Below are 15,358 nucleotides of genomic sequence, written 5' to 3'. Positions count from 1 at the left end.
AACGCATTGTTAGATATAACTCGAAAAGTAGTTGTTAGATCTCAAATAAATTTAAATGGGACCAATTGACACACACCACCTTTCGATTAAAAAAAAATTGTCGAAATCGGTCCACCCGGTCAAAAGTTCTGATGTAACATACATTAAAAAAAACAGTTGAATTGAGAGCCTCCTCCTTTTTTGGAAGTCGGTTAAAAAATAATAATAAACAGTATTTCATTGATAGCTTATATTTTAACGATTTAGTAGAACATTTTAACTATTATTCATCTTAAGTTATTTGAAATTGTTTATTCGATGCTCTATATGTAGAGTTTTTAAATTATTTATGTTAACTATTTACTACACTGGACTATCTTAACTTCAGCAGTAAACAGAGATAAGGTAAAGCCTCGTGTTTGCGCTTAGAATCAAAAAACATTATTTTCAAACTACGAAAATAAAATGATTTTAAATAACAACAATTTTGGTCCGTCGCTGCAGGAAAATGTTTTAAGAAAAATTTGTAACTCTTCTGTAAATATGGAATGATGTATAAGTATAATAAAATCCAATCATCCTTATTGATAGGAGAAAGGACCTTTTCTCATCAATAGAAATCTTAAAATAGTACTAGAGGACCACTAAAAATAAATAAAGCAGTATCTACGTTTATGATTTATTTATGTTCAAAATAACCTAAATCAAAGATTACGAATCGTTTGATAACATAGGGATAATAAATGTATTTTTAGATAGGCTTTACGTAAACAAATGCGGCGTTCTAATGTGGGACAATATCGCTATTACTTTATAGATATTTTAGGATAATTCAATTAGGTATTATGTAATTCAATTACCTTTTAATTTAGGATTTGTTAAAATTCAGACTTATAGACAAATTTAAAAAAAACAATGAACAAGACAAATACTTTGATTGTTTTTTAATATTATCTATAAACATAAATAATTGCAAAAAAAATTAAACACAACTATAACCACAACACTACTTTATTGTTTAATGTTTTATTTATTTATATTTTAATTATTCTCTATTACTGTGTAAACCTAACCCACATATTAGGTATATTGTGTCAAGGAAACCGAAAATTAGAATATCTTAATAGAACACAATAAAACTATATTCAATATACTTACAAAATATATGCAACCTCTTTAAATATACATACCTTCGAATAATATTTAGTTTATTAAAAAAATAATTCAACTTACTTATTTCGAACACGCCTAAACGAACATGATCTCTCACAAATACACAGAACACGCGTCGACTATCGCCAGAGGAGCAGTGCGAACTAAACTCGGTAACTGAGCAAACTATTTAATACGGTTGTTATAGGGTCTGCTTCAAGTGGATGACGCTATTTGACGGGACTTGGAGGTATCCAACAGATAAAAGTTTGTTATACGTATGTTATATTTTTCACCATCGCATATTTAAGAGATATTTTTTTCGCAATTGTGAAGCTAAATGTTGTTAGTTTATCATTTAACGAGACTAGAAGTTAGTCTTTTCGTAACTAATATGCAGGATCAACGCTGTCCATAACCGGTAAAACCGGCCTACTTTATACAGTTATTTGAATACCGTTCATATATACGACTAGAAGTGCCCGTGACTCCGTTCGCGTAGAATTACTGTCGTATATCTCGGATTCGAAATGGTAAGATGAAACATGCATCAGTGCAAAGTCGTATGCAAGTTAGACTTCCAGCAATACGCCTGTAAGCTTACCAACTGTTGCTTACCAAACCAGAAGCACCGCAAGCGCGTTGCCTTATCCTAACCCCACACCCTCCCCAGGAGCTCTGGTCACCTTCATCATTACATTACAGCCTATAGAGTCCACTGCTGGACATAGGCCTCCACAAGTTGACGCCAAAAATAACGTGAACTCATGTGTTTTGCCCATAGTCACCACGCTGGGCAGGCGGGTTGGTGACCGCAGTACTGGCTTTGTCGCACCGAAGACGCTGCTGCCCGTCTTCGGCCTGTGTATTTCAAAGCCAGCAGTTGGATGGTTATCCCGCCATCGGTCGGCTTCTTAAGTTCCAAGGTGGTTGTGGAACCTTGTTATCCCTTAGTCGCCTCTTACGACACCCACCTTACTCACCACAATATAAAAACTGCTAATATATTATTTAGTTGCGATCTTCTGGAAGGTAGCACCCGCTCTGGTACTGGTTTGCGGGTTCGAATCCCGCTCGGAGTATATTTGTGTTTATACAAATATTTATTTCCGGATTGGATGTTTGACGTTGTGAATCCCCCCACCGTGCTTCGGTGAGCACGTTAAGCCATCGGTCCCAGTTGTTATCGTAAATACCCGATAACGTTCGTTACTCATAGTAAGCATGTGAAGTGTGTGAACATATCAGCCAGCCCGCAGTAGAGCAGCGAGGTGGGTTATGTTCCAATCCTTCTCCTACGTGGCGAAAGAGGCTTATGCCCAGCAGTGGGATGATACAGCCTGAATGCATTCTGCAAGGCAGATGTTCTTTCCCAAATGGTCTGGTCCAGATTTTGAGGATATACTTGCTGTGGCCTACCTCAATGATTACCTACCTAATAAATATTAGGCTACTTAAAATTAAAAAGAACGATTTCTTTTATATTCATAACTATGTAATTTTTATGTCCAGCCAGTTATTTTTAAACATCTACGACCAAACATTACGAAAATTATCTATTTTATTTTAATTTTATAGAAGAGTGTGTTTTTGATCCTTAACAAGTGCTTGTTGCAATTATTTTACTTAATTTATAAAAAAAATAAAAAAAATCAGAAAGTGCGAGTCGGACTCGCGCACGAAGAGTTCCGTAGGAAAATATTTTGAAAAAAATTGTGTTTAAATATTTTTTAATATTATTTTATTATTTATTATTAAACTAAATATATATTAGCTGTGTCGTTACGGCAATAAAGAATATGGCCACCCCCCTCTCTTCTCGTGGCTGTCGTAAGAGGCGACTAAGGAATAGTACGGCTCCACTATCGCGTTGGAACTTATAAAGCCGACCGATGGCGGGATAACCATCCAACCTTTGAAATACACAGGCCAAAGACGGGAGCAGCGTCTTCGGTGCGACAAAGCCAGCCCTGCGGTCACCAACCCGCCTGCCCCACGTGGTGAGTATGGGCAAAACCCATGAGTTCACGCCATTTTTTGCGTGAACTTAGGAAGGCCTATGTCCAGCGCTGGAGTGCGATAGACTGAAGTGATGAAAGTAAATATACAATTAAGTATTTTGTGACTATTTCAAGTGTCTACCTGTTATCGTTTATTAATATTGAGCAAAAATAGGCAAAAATTGTGTTTTTTGTATGGGAGCCCCCCTTAAATATTTATTTTGTTTTGTTTTCAGCATTTGTTGTTATAGCGGCAGCAGAAATACATAATTTGTGAAAATTACAACTGTCTAGCTATAGCGGTTCTTGAGATACAGCCTGGTGACAGACAGACCGACGGACGGATAGACAGCGAAGTCTTAGTAATAGGTCCCATTTTTACCCTTTGGGTACGGAACCCTACAAACGGTCCCACAACCGATTATCATTTACTTCGTTCCACACATGGTGTGGTTTTATTCTTAATATAAAAATAAATCGTAAAATGTGTTGGTAAGCGTAACACTTGGACCAATTTTACCAATTCTTTTTTTTTAAATGTTCGTTGAAGTCCAAGGATGGTTTTTACGGCGAGAAAAATTCGAATAATTTCCGTGAAAACTCTAAAAACAGCACTTTTCTTTTTCGAACACAAAAGTTTTTTAACTAAAATGTAGAGTCAATTAGAACTTTATTGCTATTCAATAAAGTTCATGTTAAATAAAATATTAGGGCGCATTTTACGTAAGTTATTAATGATTAAATTGATCTTATTCGTAGACCGCATTTTAATTTAATTTACATACAGTAAAATGGTATTAACTAGCTATTTCACATTACTTACTAAATTATTGCGGGGAACAATGGAAAATTTCCGTTTTTAAACTATCGACTCCAAATTTGGTTCGAATCTCCTATATGTGATGTAGATTTCTAGGATAACTCATGGCCAATAAGGATTGCGGGCGTGGGCGTTAACAATGAAAATTTTAAATGTATGTAACTCCTAAACTACAGAACCAAATTTTATCAAATTTTATAAGCATCTGTAATTTGGTCCAACATGGAAGATAGGGTAGTTTTTATCTCAATCGGACCTGATAGGCGGCGCTGCTATCAGTGTGTAACTCCGAAACTACTGAACCAATTTTTATCAAATTTTGTAAGCATCTGTAATTTTGTCTGACTTGGAAGATATGGTAGTTTTTATCTCAATTGGACTCGGTAGGTAGCGCTGCTATCTGTATGTAGCTCTGAAACTACTGAATCAATTTTTATCAAATTTTGTAAGCACATGTAATTTTGAAAAACAAGAAGCAAAATAGTAACTAACCAACTTCAAAAAAATGAGGAGGTTACTCAATTCAACCATATATATATATATATTTTTATGTATTTTCAGGGATAACTCCGTCGTTTATGAACCGATTTTGATAATTCTTTTTTTGTTGGAAAGGAGATATCCCTAATTTAATACCATGATAAGGAAAGCAGGATCTGATGATGGGATCCCAGAGATATCGAGGGAAACTCTCGAAAAATCCGCATTACTTTTTACTGGGTGTACCGATTTTAGTGATTTTTAATTTAATCGAAAGCTGATCGATGTTTATCATGTGGTCACATTTAAATTTCATCGAGATCTGATTACAACTTTTAGAGTAATCTTTGATAATGCGTACTAGACTATTTTTTCGTCTACCTACGTTGTATTTACTGGTCGATTTAATTGAAGTCGGTTTTTTTTTCGTTTGCCTGCAAACACAATTATTAAAGTTTTAGTATATAAAAGATTTAATTCTCAATAGGTGATTTTATTGGAATTTATTATTTGAAACGAAACCAACAATAATTGAGAGTTATCAAACTTAATTGCATGTTGTTGCATTTAAAACAAAATCCCACAAAATATTTTACAATTATCAGGAAATGAATTTAAAATACACATTTAAAAAAATAATTGTGTGCTTTTATAAAAACACGATACAAGTGTAACTTTAGTGAATAAAAACATTTACATCAATACACAGACCAAAACACAAAAATAGCGCGGAACAGTTGCACGAATAAGTGAGAATACAAATGCTACACGGTCAGCTGATGCGAGCTATGGGTACCGCCATATTAGCCTTTTACTTTATCCCCTATTCCTCGGTCACCATGTCGTGTGCGACATGCGATAGATGAACGAAAAGTTTTAGGGCGATAGTATAAACGTTTCACTTTAATAAAAATAGATAACTAAACCATATTTATTATTTACTCAAATATCATATTTAAGATAAAGATGTCTAGATTTAGTAGCCCTGTAATTCACGCGATATATGACTATATAGGATAACTGCGGAGCAACTGCGGTGGTCATATATTTACACGGTTAATATTCTTTGTAAGATTACCAGTCTTTTACTAAACATAACATGGCTAATTTACTAATAAGTGTGTACAAATTCAAACCATGAAACAATTTGAGTAATTTTCAGACATAAAAAATGTACTAAGGTCAAGTGTAATTTTACAATTTTTAAGTATAAATCTTACTTGCTTTTATTATTAAGGAACTGTTAATTAAATTTTATTAACAGACTTCAAAGATTTACGAATATTCTTAGTAATTCGAGTTACTATATATTTTTTTTTAATTACAAAATATTTTGTAATTCGAATTACTGTGAAATGATTAGATATTTAGAAATTCTTTTATTTTTTTTACAAATTTAACTGCAAAAATACTTCATGCATTGTAAAATTACTGAAAAATAATATTTCTCTCTTTCTCTATGTGTAATTTTTTGATATAAGTTAGTTAAGATAAAGAAAGAGAGAGAAATACGTTTCGTATATTACCGTACGAGCTAAAGAAGTTTTATTTCAGTCGAAGGGTCTAACACACTCGTTTTTTTGGAGTTTACTCCTTAAGAATCGATTTTCATATAAAGTTCCCAGTATGAAAAAAAAATATGATTAGTAAAATCTACTGAACAAATGACCTCGTTACGTTTTTCCTAACGCCATCTATCGCGTAAAGTCTAAAGGCGTAACGACGTTATCTCGTCGTAACGTATCATCGAAAGATGGCGTTATATTATTCGTGTATTTACTTTTTCTTAGATTACTAAGCCTTTTTGAGCCTATTTAGACAGTCGATCTGAAGGCGTAAGCACCAGTCGTGCGTCGGAGCTGACACACACACTTTTTGCTGTATAGATTATCATTTAGAAGTATTGAAACAATCTCGGAACTTTGCACGTGTGTGCAACAACGGCGTGTTTTTAATAAAATAACCTGCAAAAATATTCAAATCTAAGCTAGTTGTTGTTTTTATATTAGAATAGATTTTGTCTATAAACTTGTATATGTTAGAGCTAGATTTGGTAACTGGATAAATTAATAATTGTGTGCTCGCAAACGAAAAAAACAACAACAGTTTAGGACTGTCCACTTTGAAAACATCGAAGTTTTTTTTTTGATTCGATAAATTGAAACTTTACGTCGATGTCTTTCAGTGTATCGGATGAAAACATCGAAAACTTTTACTTTTCTATCATTATATTAAAATACGAAGCTGTAGTCGTGTGACTACAGCTTTGTATTTTAATATAATGATAGAATGATTGTGTTTGCTCACAAACGAAAAAAAACCGACTTCAATTTCATCGACAAGTAATACAACGTAGATCGACGAAAAAATAGTCAAGTAACTTTGTGTTATCAAAGATTACTCAAAAAGTAGTTATCAGATCTCGATAAAATTTAAATTTGACCACATGATAAACATCGGCTTTCGATAAAATTAAAATTTATCAAAATCGGTACACCTAGTAAAAAGTTGTTGCGGATTTTCGAGAGTTTCCCTCGATTTCTCTGGGATCCCATCATCAGATCCTGGTTTCCTTATCATGGTACTAAACTAGGGATATCCCCTTTTCAACAAAAAAAGAATTATCAAAATCGGTACATCCAGTAGAAAGTTATGCGGTATAATACAACGTAGGTCGACGAAAAAAGCGTCAAGTAAAAACGCATTATTAGATATATCAAAAAAGTAGTTGTTAGATCTCAAATAAATTTAAATGGGACCAATTGACACACACCACCTTTTGATTAAAAAAAAATGTCGAAATCGGTCCACCAGGTCAAAAGTTCTGATGTAACATACATTAAAAAAATACAGGCGAATTGAGAACCTCCTCCTTTTTTGGAAGTCGGTTAAAAAGTATTCGATGTTAACAAAACATCGATGTTTTGGAACAACTTGAACTTCGGGAGGCTTATGTCCAGCTGTGGACTGTGATACTCTGAAGTGATGATGATGCTGACCTTCTTTATTTATAGTAATTATTAATTACATTTAAAATATAATTATTAATTACATCTGTACATCTATACAAATAAATAAAATTTGGAGTGTCTGTTTGTATTATTAAAATAACATTTTTTACAATTTTTGTCTGTCTGTCTACCTGTCTGTTTGTTCCGACTTATCTCTGAAAAGGCTGGACCGATTTTGACGGCTTTCTCTGGTAGATATTTTATTTTATTTTTATTTAACAGGTTTACCTACAGTTATTTACAGTTTTTTACATTTGTTTTCTAAGACTTTTGTCTTCAAGCATTGCGGAATCTTCGAGGTGAAGACTCGACGAATTTATAATTCAGTTGCATATTATTTAAACTGCACCATTCGATGTGCTTGCCAAATTGCTTTGGAACAATGTAAGGTCAGAAACTGATTCTATAATTCTCAAAAATTTTAAATCGTCAGCAAACAAATAGGGTATAGAAAACTGAAGATGATATTTTAAAAATGTATTTATTTTATAACTTGCAAACTGAACAACAACTTTTTTGCTAAATTCCACGCGGACGAAGTCGCGGGCACAGCTAGTCAAAATCAAAATCAAAAACAACTTTATTTATATGCACCCAAGAGCACTTTCGAATCGTCATTTTACAAATTAAAACTTTAAAAATAAATTATTATTTTTGTAAAAGTAAAGCTACCACCGATTCGGAATGTAGATTCTGCAGAATCGGCAAGAAACTCCGCCGTTACTCTTTTGATAAATAATATATAAACTGTGTTTTAGTACAAAATTAGTAACATGTTGCATTAAATACAGCATCACTAAGTCCACACATTTTTATAAACTATGTAATCCAGCACCGAATAATAAGCTTTATCTATTTTTTTCTTAATAAAAACTAAATTTATGTTAAGACAATTCCAAAATTGCTTGTGGGATTTTATTATACATGCATACATAGTTTAAAATAAAACTAAAATATTAACAACCTTACAATCTTTTGGTTTTAACATTTGTACCGAATAAAAAAAAACCTATAAAAAAGAATTAAAAAAATTCACCACGTTTTACATATAATATATAGTCAATAAACTACGTACTTACTGACTGACTATCTAGTTATACAACAAAACACCATTATTTTATCATCACGGATTGTGATTTACGTATTCATATGATTGTTAAATGTATAAATGTGTGTCTTTCCTTATTTTTAAGGACCAACAATCTGGGATAGGATTTGTACTACTAGAAAGATACAGAACATGACACTACAAATTATTTATTAACGAAATATGAGCCGTAAATATTTGATAAATATGAAAGCTTCACCAAACTCTTTTTCCTACACTGTTTTTTTTTTGTAGTAAACCTTTTCTACTTTACCTAGGTCTTACAATGTACGCAAACAATTCGAACCTTCAACACAATATTACATTGATATTAATATTTTCCACACGTTTCTAAGTAAAGCGTCACAGCTATTGTTTCTCGTAGGTGAAAGGGCGACTGAATTAATAAGTTAGCAGCCCATGAGTAATGTGCGATGCTTTATACTCTAACGTGTTTTAGGTAAATGGTTCTAACATACAATTAACATGTTTTATATTTATGCAGGTACTAGCTGATCGTGACTACTTCGCTTGGTGACACACTTTTTTACTGCAGACCCTTGATTAAGCAACGACTAACGTCTCTTCTCTTCCCGTGGGTGTCCTAAGAGGCGACTAAGGGATAACACAGTTCCCTTGGAACTTATAAAGCCAAACGATGGCGGGATAACCAACCAACGGCTGGCTTTGAAATAAACAGGCTGAAGACGGGCAGCAGCGTCTTCGGTGCGACAAAGTCAGCCCTGCGGTCACCAACCCGCCTGCCCAGCGTGGTGACTATGGGCAGCACACATGAATTCACGCCATTTTTGGCGTGGCAAAATTTGGAGGCCTATGTCCAGCAGTAGACTGCAATAGGCTGAAATGTTGATGAACGTTTCTGCCTACTTTTTCTGCCTTCTGCTACAAAGCGCTACCAAATGTAAATCTTCATCTTTCCAAATCTCTCGTTTGTCAGTCCAAACAAAGTCTATGGTCATACAATAATATAAATGAAAAGGTAACTTCTATTCGTAAGGATTTGTATGTACTTCTTTACGAGAATAATGCTCATAAATCACTTTCCAAATGTTAAGTTGGTCCAATATTAGCGTTGAGTGTGAAGAGTTCGTAATAATTTTTGAAACAAAATTTGAATTATTTGCCCTAGTGTGGTTACGGTAAATTTGTAGTAAAAATATAAATCTAACATTTTTATATCACAATTTCTACGTGGCATTTGCGAAATTGACTGTGCCACTTTCACCCAACTGAAAGAATGGACGTAGACCTAGGGCCTTGACCCAGGGCGACGCAAGCCAAGCATACGTAATAGGGATATAAAAACTTAATCGATTTTAACAGCAATGGGTAGCTAAAAAAGGTCTCCTGAAAAATTGATTGTCTATTAGAACGCCCTTAATAATATATTCCTTTCAACATTTTACTTTATTTAAAGAACCTTAAAATACGATATTGTGTGAAAGCCATTAAAACCAATAATAATAATAATTTATATTACCTTGTGTTTACTTAACTGTCATTTCCTATTTCGTCAACGGAAGCGGATAAAGCGACGCAGTACTGTACAGTAGGAATAGTAGTAATACTTTTCCCACTTGTTTTGCAGATTTTAATTTCTCTGACTGAAAACGTATTAATAAAGAAATAAAACATCAGGAATTATGTAGCTTTTTCTGGTAAAATATTTTTCAAGGGGTTTATACCACGTCAACTACTTACAAAGTAAAGTATCATCAGAAGCATATCACAGTCCACTGCTGAACATAGGCATCCACAAGTTCACGCCGAAAATTGCCCATAGTCGCCACGCTGGGTAGGCGGGTTGGTGACTGTAGGGCTGGCTTTGTCACACCGAAGACGCTGCTGCCCGTCTTCGGTGCGACAACAAAAGTAAGGTATACATGTGGTAAAACTAACTGAACAGACAACACACTTAAAAATTAAAAGTTAGAAATAATGGTTTAAACAAATACGTAGATTGAAATTGAATTGAAATTGAATTGAAATTGAATAATTGAATTGAAATTGAATTGAAATTGAATTGAAATTGAATTGAAATTGAATTGAAATTGAATTGAAATTGAATTGAAATTGAATTGAAATTGAATTGAAGTTGAATTGAAATTGAATTGAAATTGAATTGAAATTGAATTGAAATTGAATTGAAATTGAATTGAAATTGAATTGAAATTGAATTGAAATTGAATTGAAATTGAATTGAAATTGAAAGAGACCTAAAAAATTAAAGTAAAAAAATCAAATTTAAAATCTTATAGCCTCACATTCACATTTGGTTTTATACTTAAACGTAGTGACATCTAGCGGTAAGTTGTAACGTTTACTAGTCTACAGACATTTTAAAATAATGTTTGTAAATGACAGCCTAATTAATAAGTATTTTTCTTTAAACATAAATTAACAGTGACAGATAAATAAGAAGAAAGAAAGGAAAATATATTTATTTGAGACATCACAAACATTGCAGAGACTTAACGCCTAAAATACTTATCAAATAAATAATCTTTTTAAATTTGCCTAAAATAGGTACGCCAACGGGCTAGTCAATTACCTATCTTATATTTTTACATGAATTAATACAACAGGCACGCCGCATATTACGAGGATATACAGTCAAACTAACCTGCACCTTCTTATGTCAGTTGAAACTATACAAACACTATCTTTTTACACTTTTGTGCTACGACACTTACCGCCATGGTTACAGGTATAGAACTGTTCATAGCTACGTAAAAGCTTACGCTTAAATTTGTTCAATACGAGCTGTGTCATTCGGTAAACCCGGGTTATTCTTGAGCAATAATTGTGTTTGCTCGTAAACGAAAAAAAAACCGACTTCAATTACATCGACGAGTAACGTAAGAACAACGTAGATTGACGAAAAAATAGTCAAGTAACTACGCGTTATCAAAGATTACTCAAAAAGTAGTTTTCAGATCTCGATAAAATTTATATGTGACCACATGATAAACATCAGCTTTTGATTAAATTAAAAATTATCAAAATCGGTACACCCAGTAAAAATTTATTGCGGATTTTTGAGAGTTTCCCTCGATTTCTCTGGGATCCCATCATCAGATCCTAGTTTCCTTATTATGGTACCAAACTAAGGATATCCCCTTTCCAAAAAAAAAAGAATTGTCAAAATCGGTACATTCAGTAGAAAGTTATGCGGTATAATACAACGTAGGTCGACGAAAAAAGCGTCAAGTAAAAACGCATTATTAGATATAATTCGGAAAGTGGTTGTTAGATCTCAAACAAATTTAAATGGGACCAAATGACACATACCACCTTTCGATCAAAAGAAAATTTGTCGAAATCGCTCCACCCAGTCAAAAGTTCTGAAGTAACATACATAAAAAAAATACAGTCGAATTGAGAACCTCCTCCTTTTTTGGAAGTCGGTTAAAAAGACTATTATTACTTCACACGTAATAACTATGCTAAGAAAAAGATTGAATCCTGTTGCAACAAACAAGTTTTTGCTTAAAACATAATTGTGTATAAATGATATATGACTAAAAGATAACATGACAATTTGATAAATTACAGAAAATACTGTCACATGTTAATTGCAATTTGATTAATAACAAAAAGCAATTTGTAATTACTAATCTGACAAGAAGTACCTACATCAAACAAAATACATAACATTTACTATTTAAAAAGGCTAAGAGTTAAGATACGGTATTATTATTTTAACAAACTTTTCTTTCAAAGTATTTATAAATGTAAACGAATCAACGAACTTACTTCCTAAACGAACTTACTTAAACGAATTAAGTTTCAGATAACGGCATCAAATTTAGAAAATCATTTTTTGTTTGTGTACGTTATTGTCAGGACAATATTTGCAATATATATATATCGATACATACAGGAAAATAAATGAAAATATGTCATCTAGTCATCAAGATTAGTAAAAAAATAAGATCATTAATGTATTTCTTCGCATTATAATGGGAAGGAAATACAAAAGCAACGCTATAAATATACTGGCAAATAGCCACCTAAACACAGTCTTTGATGATAGCTTAGTCTTTGTAAAAAATGTTTATAGTTCGAAACTATGGCAATTGAAAATTCAGGCAAACAAATGTCTTTTATATCGAAATCAATTTTAAATTAAAACATCAAAATGAGCTGTGATGGCATGGTTTGGAACAAATTATGGAGATTCAATAAATATCTCGTTTCAAACATTTCAATAAAGTTGACGAGAAAAATATTACACTTGTGTATTTTTTTGTCCCTTTTCTATTCATTATAAACCTCACTGTTTATCAGAAAAGTGAAAAATATTTTTACAATGGAAAGAGCCATGGAGCGGCAAGATGAATTAACATTAAAAATATTATTATTAGTTCACAGGATCCTGCTCCACGCAACAATGACGCATACAAAATTCTTCTTATAAATCAACGACATTTGTGCAAAATACTGAGCTAACAAGAGATCTACTAATAGCAATAAAAACATTTTAGACATTCGTCTCTTAAACTAAACATGTCATAATATCACAATATTGAACTTACTTGTATCCTAAACTATGTCAGTAAATGATTCGTCAATCATGGATAAGCTAGCGACAATGCTGGTCATTCTTGTCACATTTTCCTTGTGCAAGCATGCCTTTACTGAAAACCAATTTTTCCTTAAAGTACCTAATCAACATGAAGATTTGCAAGTATGCATATTTAATATTATAAAGACGTATTTTGACCAATACATAAACCTTGCATATATCGACATAAACGGCGATCAAGAAATTATTAAAACCGTGAACTCCGCTTTAGTCGTAAGTGTTACTTCAAGAACGTCGAAAATAATAAATTTAGAAGCAAATGAAGGCTATTTGATAACTGCAAGGAATGTCAACGATTTTACCTACAGGTTTCCTTTCGTTGCGCAAGAACTTTTTTGGAATCCATACGGTCGATTTTTAATTGTAATAAAACATCTCCTCAAGGAGGACATTACGACTATCTTTGATCTCTTATTAAAGCTACATGTCATGAATGTTGTCGTTGTTGACGAAGCTGATACTAGTTTGTATACCTATAATCCGTTTGAGAACTACTTGTGTGGTAAAAGTTACGAAAGAATCATTGATTACGGAAAATGCTTAAAACCGTACACCAAAGACTTGTATCCCAACAAATTAGTGACTGATCTTAAAAATTGTACTTTTAGAGTTCATTGCCCGCACTGGCCACCTTTCTCCATGGATCCCCTAAAAAGGAACATTAACCTGCCTGGAATTGAGGATTTCGTATTAAACGAAATAAGTGATATAGAACAATTTAAAGTTAATTATTCGTATGTAGTGGATGGAGAAATATTTACAGTTATTCAAGAAAATTCATTGGTACTTGGTCCTTTAGATTCATTACAAAACGGTGAAACAGACATTATTTTAGGCGGGATGTTACTGACACAACAGAGGGCCAGGGTATTTAGTTACATTTGCAGTCATTTAGCTTACGTTGATGAAGTTAGATTCTTAGTCAAAAAGGCAACAATCGTTTCGCCTTTAAAGAATATATATTTGGAATTCAATATCATTGTATGGATAACGTTACTTTTCTCATTCGTCGCATATTTTATATTTTTTGTTGTTGTGGTTCGACCAAAGGATTCGGGGCAAGCTTGTTTGAATATGTTAGCATATATGTTTCTTAGTGGTACGAAAATTAAAAACCGTCGGACGAGAATCATACTTATTTCATGGATTTGGTTCGCGTATTTAATAAATGCCTATTATCAAACAACCTTAGTGAGTATCACCTCACATCCTCATAACTCTTATCAACCATCCGACGTCAACGACATCGTTGAATACGAGTTGAAGCCTTGCGTGAGTAAAGTGGTTAGAGATTTTTTATCCATAGAAGATTTACCTATTAGTGACAGCCCAAATGATAATTGTCTTAAACTACTCGACAGCATTCAAACGGTCAGTCGTTCATTTTCCAAATTTACAGTTGTCTTTTATTCCATGTACGCTTACAATGAACGTAGCTTCTACGACGAAATGGGAGATCCAATGATTTATTCATTTAAAAATCCTCTAAGTAAACTTGTCTACGGCATATATCTGTATAAAGGTTTCCCTTTACAAGAGAGGCTATATAAGCATGTACTAAAGATGAGAGAGAGTGGTTTGATCCAACAACACATAAAACGTCTACACTGGCAGAACAGCAAAAAGTACCGTTTCAACGAAAAACTTAGAAAATCATATTATATTATACCTTGGTGTATTCTAATTCCCGGTCAAGCGATAGCCACTGCTGTACTTGTTCTAGAAATATTTTACAAAAAGCTCACTAATTCTATAAGACGTAGACGTGGATATTGAATAATAAATATTCCTTGTTGAAAAACTGTGCACTAATTTAAAGTAATTGGTAGAGTTCATTAAATTATTTTTACGAATCTTCTTGGGAAAGCTTATTGATTCATTATTCTATCCTATTGAGACAGGGTACAGCAGAAACGATCGGCTCAAAATTTGAAGCAGCCCAACTGGGGAAGTACCTTAACCGTACAGAAGACCATAGCTAGACAATACCGCTTTCGGTTAGCGTTGTATTCCCGTGGCGAGTTATGAAGCCAGAGCTCCTGGTAAAGATCGGTGGTACAGTCGGAATGAACACACAAACCTATTAGTGCTGTAGAACAACAGCTCTGGTATAATGATGCGGGTAGTCGCCTAAAACATAGACGGATTGCGAGTTCGATCACCGCTCTGGATGGATATTTGTATTTGACAAATATTTCTTTCCGGTTTGGATGTCTATCT

At 33.3% G+C, this 15,358-nt stretch overlaps 1 protein-coding gene across 1 annotated transcript; it reads left to right on the top strand.

Annotated features, from left to right (window-relative positions):
* Nucleotides 1-13,102: 13,102 nt before the first annotated feature.
* LOC123656070 lies at nt 13,103-14,914 on the top strand. The gene has a single exon (XM_045591794.1). The coding sequence runs from the start codon at nt 13,103-13,105 to the stop codon at nt 14,912-14,914; it is 1,812 nt and encodes a 603-aa protein (XP_045447750.1).
* Nucleotides 14,915-15,358: the final 444 nt, after the last annotated feature.

This window comes from Melitaea cinxia, chromosome 8 (genome assembly GCF_905220565.1).
Source record: "Melitaea cinxia chromosome 8, ilMelCinx1.1, whole genome shotgun sequence".
NCBI lineage: Eukaryota > Metazoa > Arthropoda > Insecta > Lepidoptera > Nymphalidae > Melitaea > Melitaea cinxia.
Note: the sequence above shows the minus strand (reverse complement) of the source record. Positions and strands in the feature narration are given on the sequence as shown.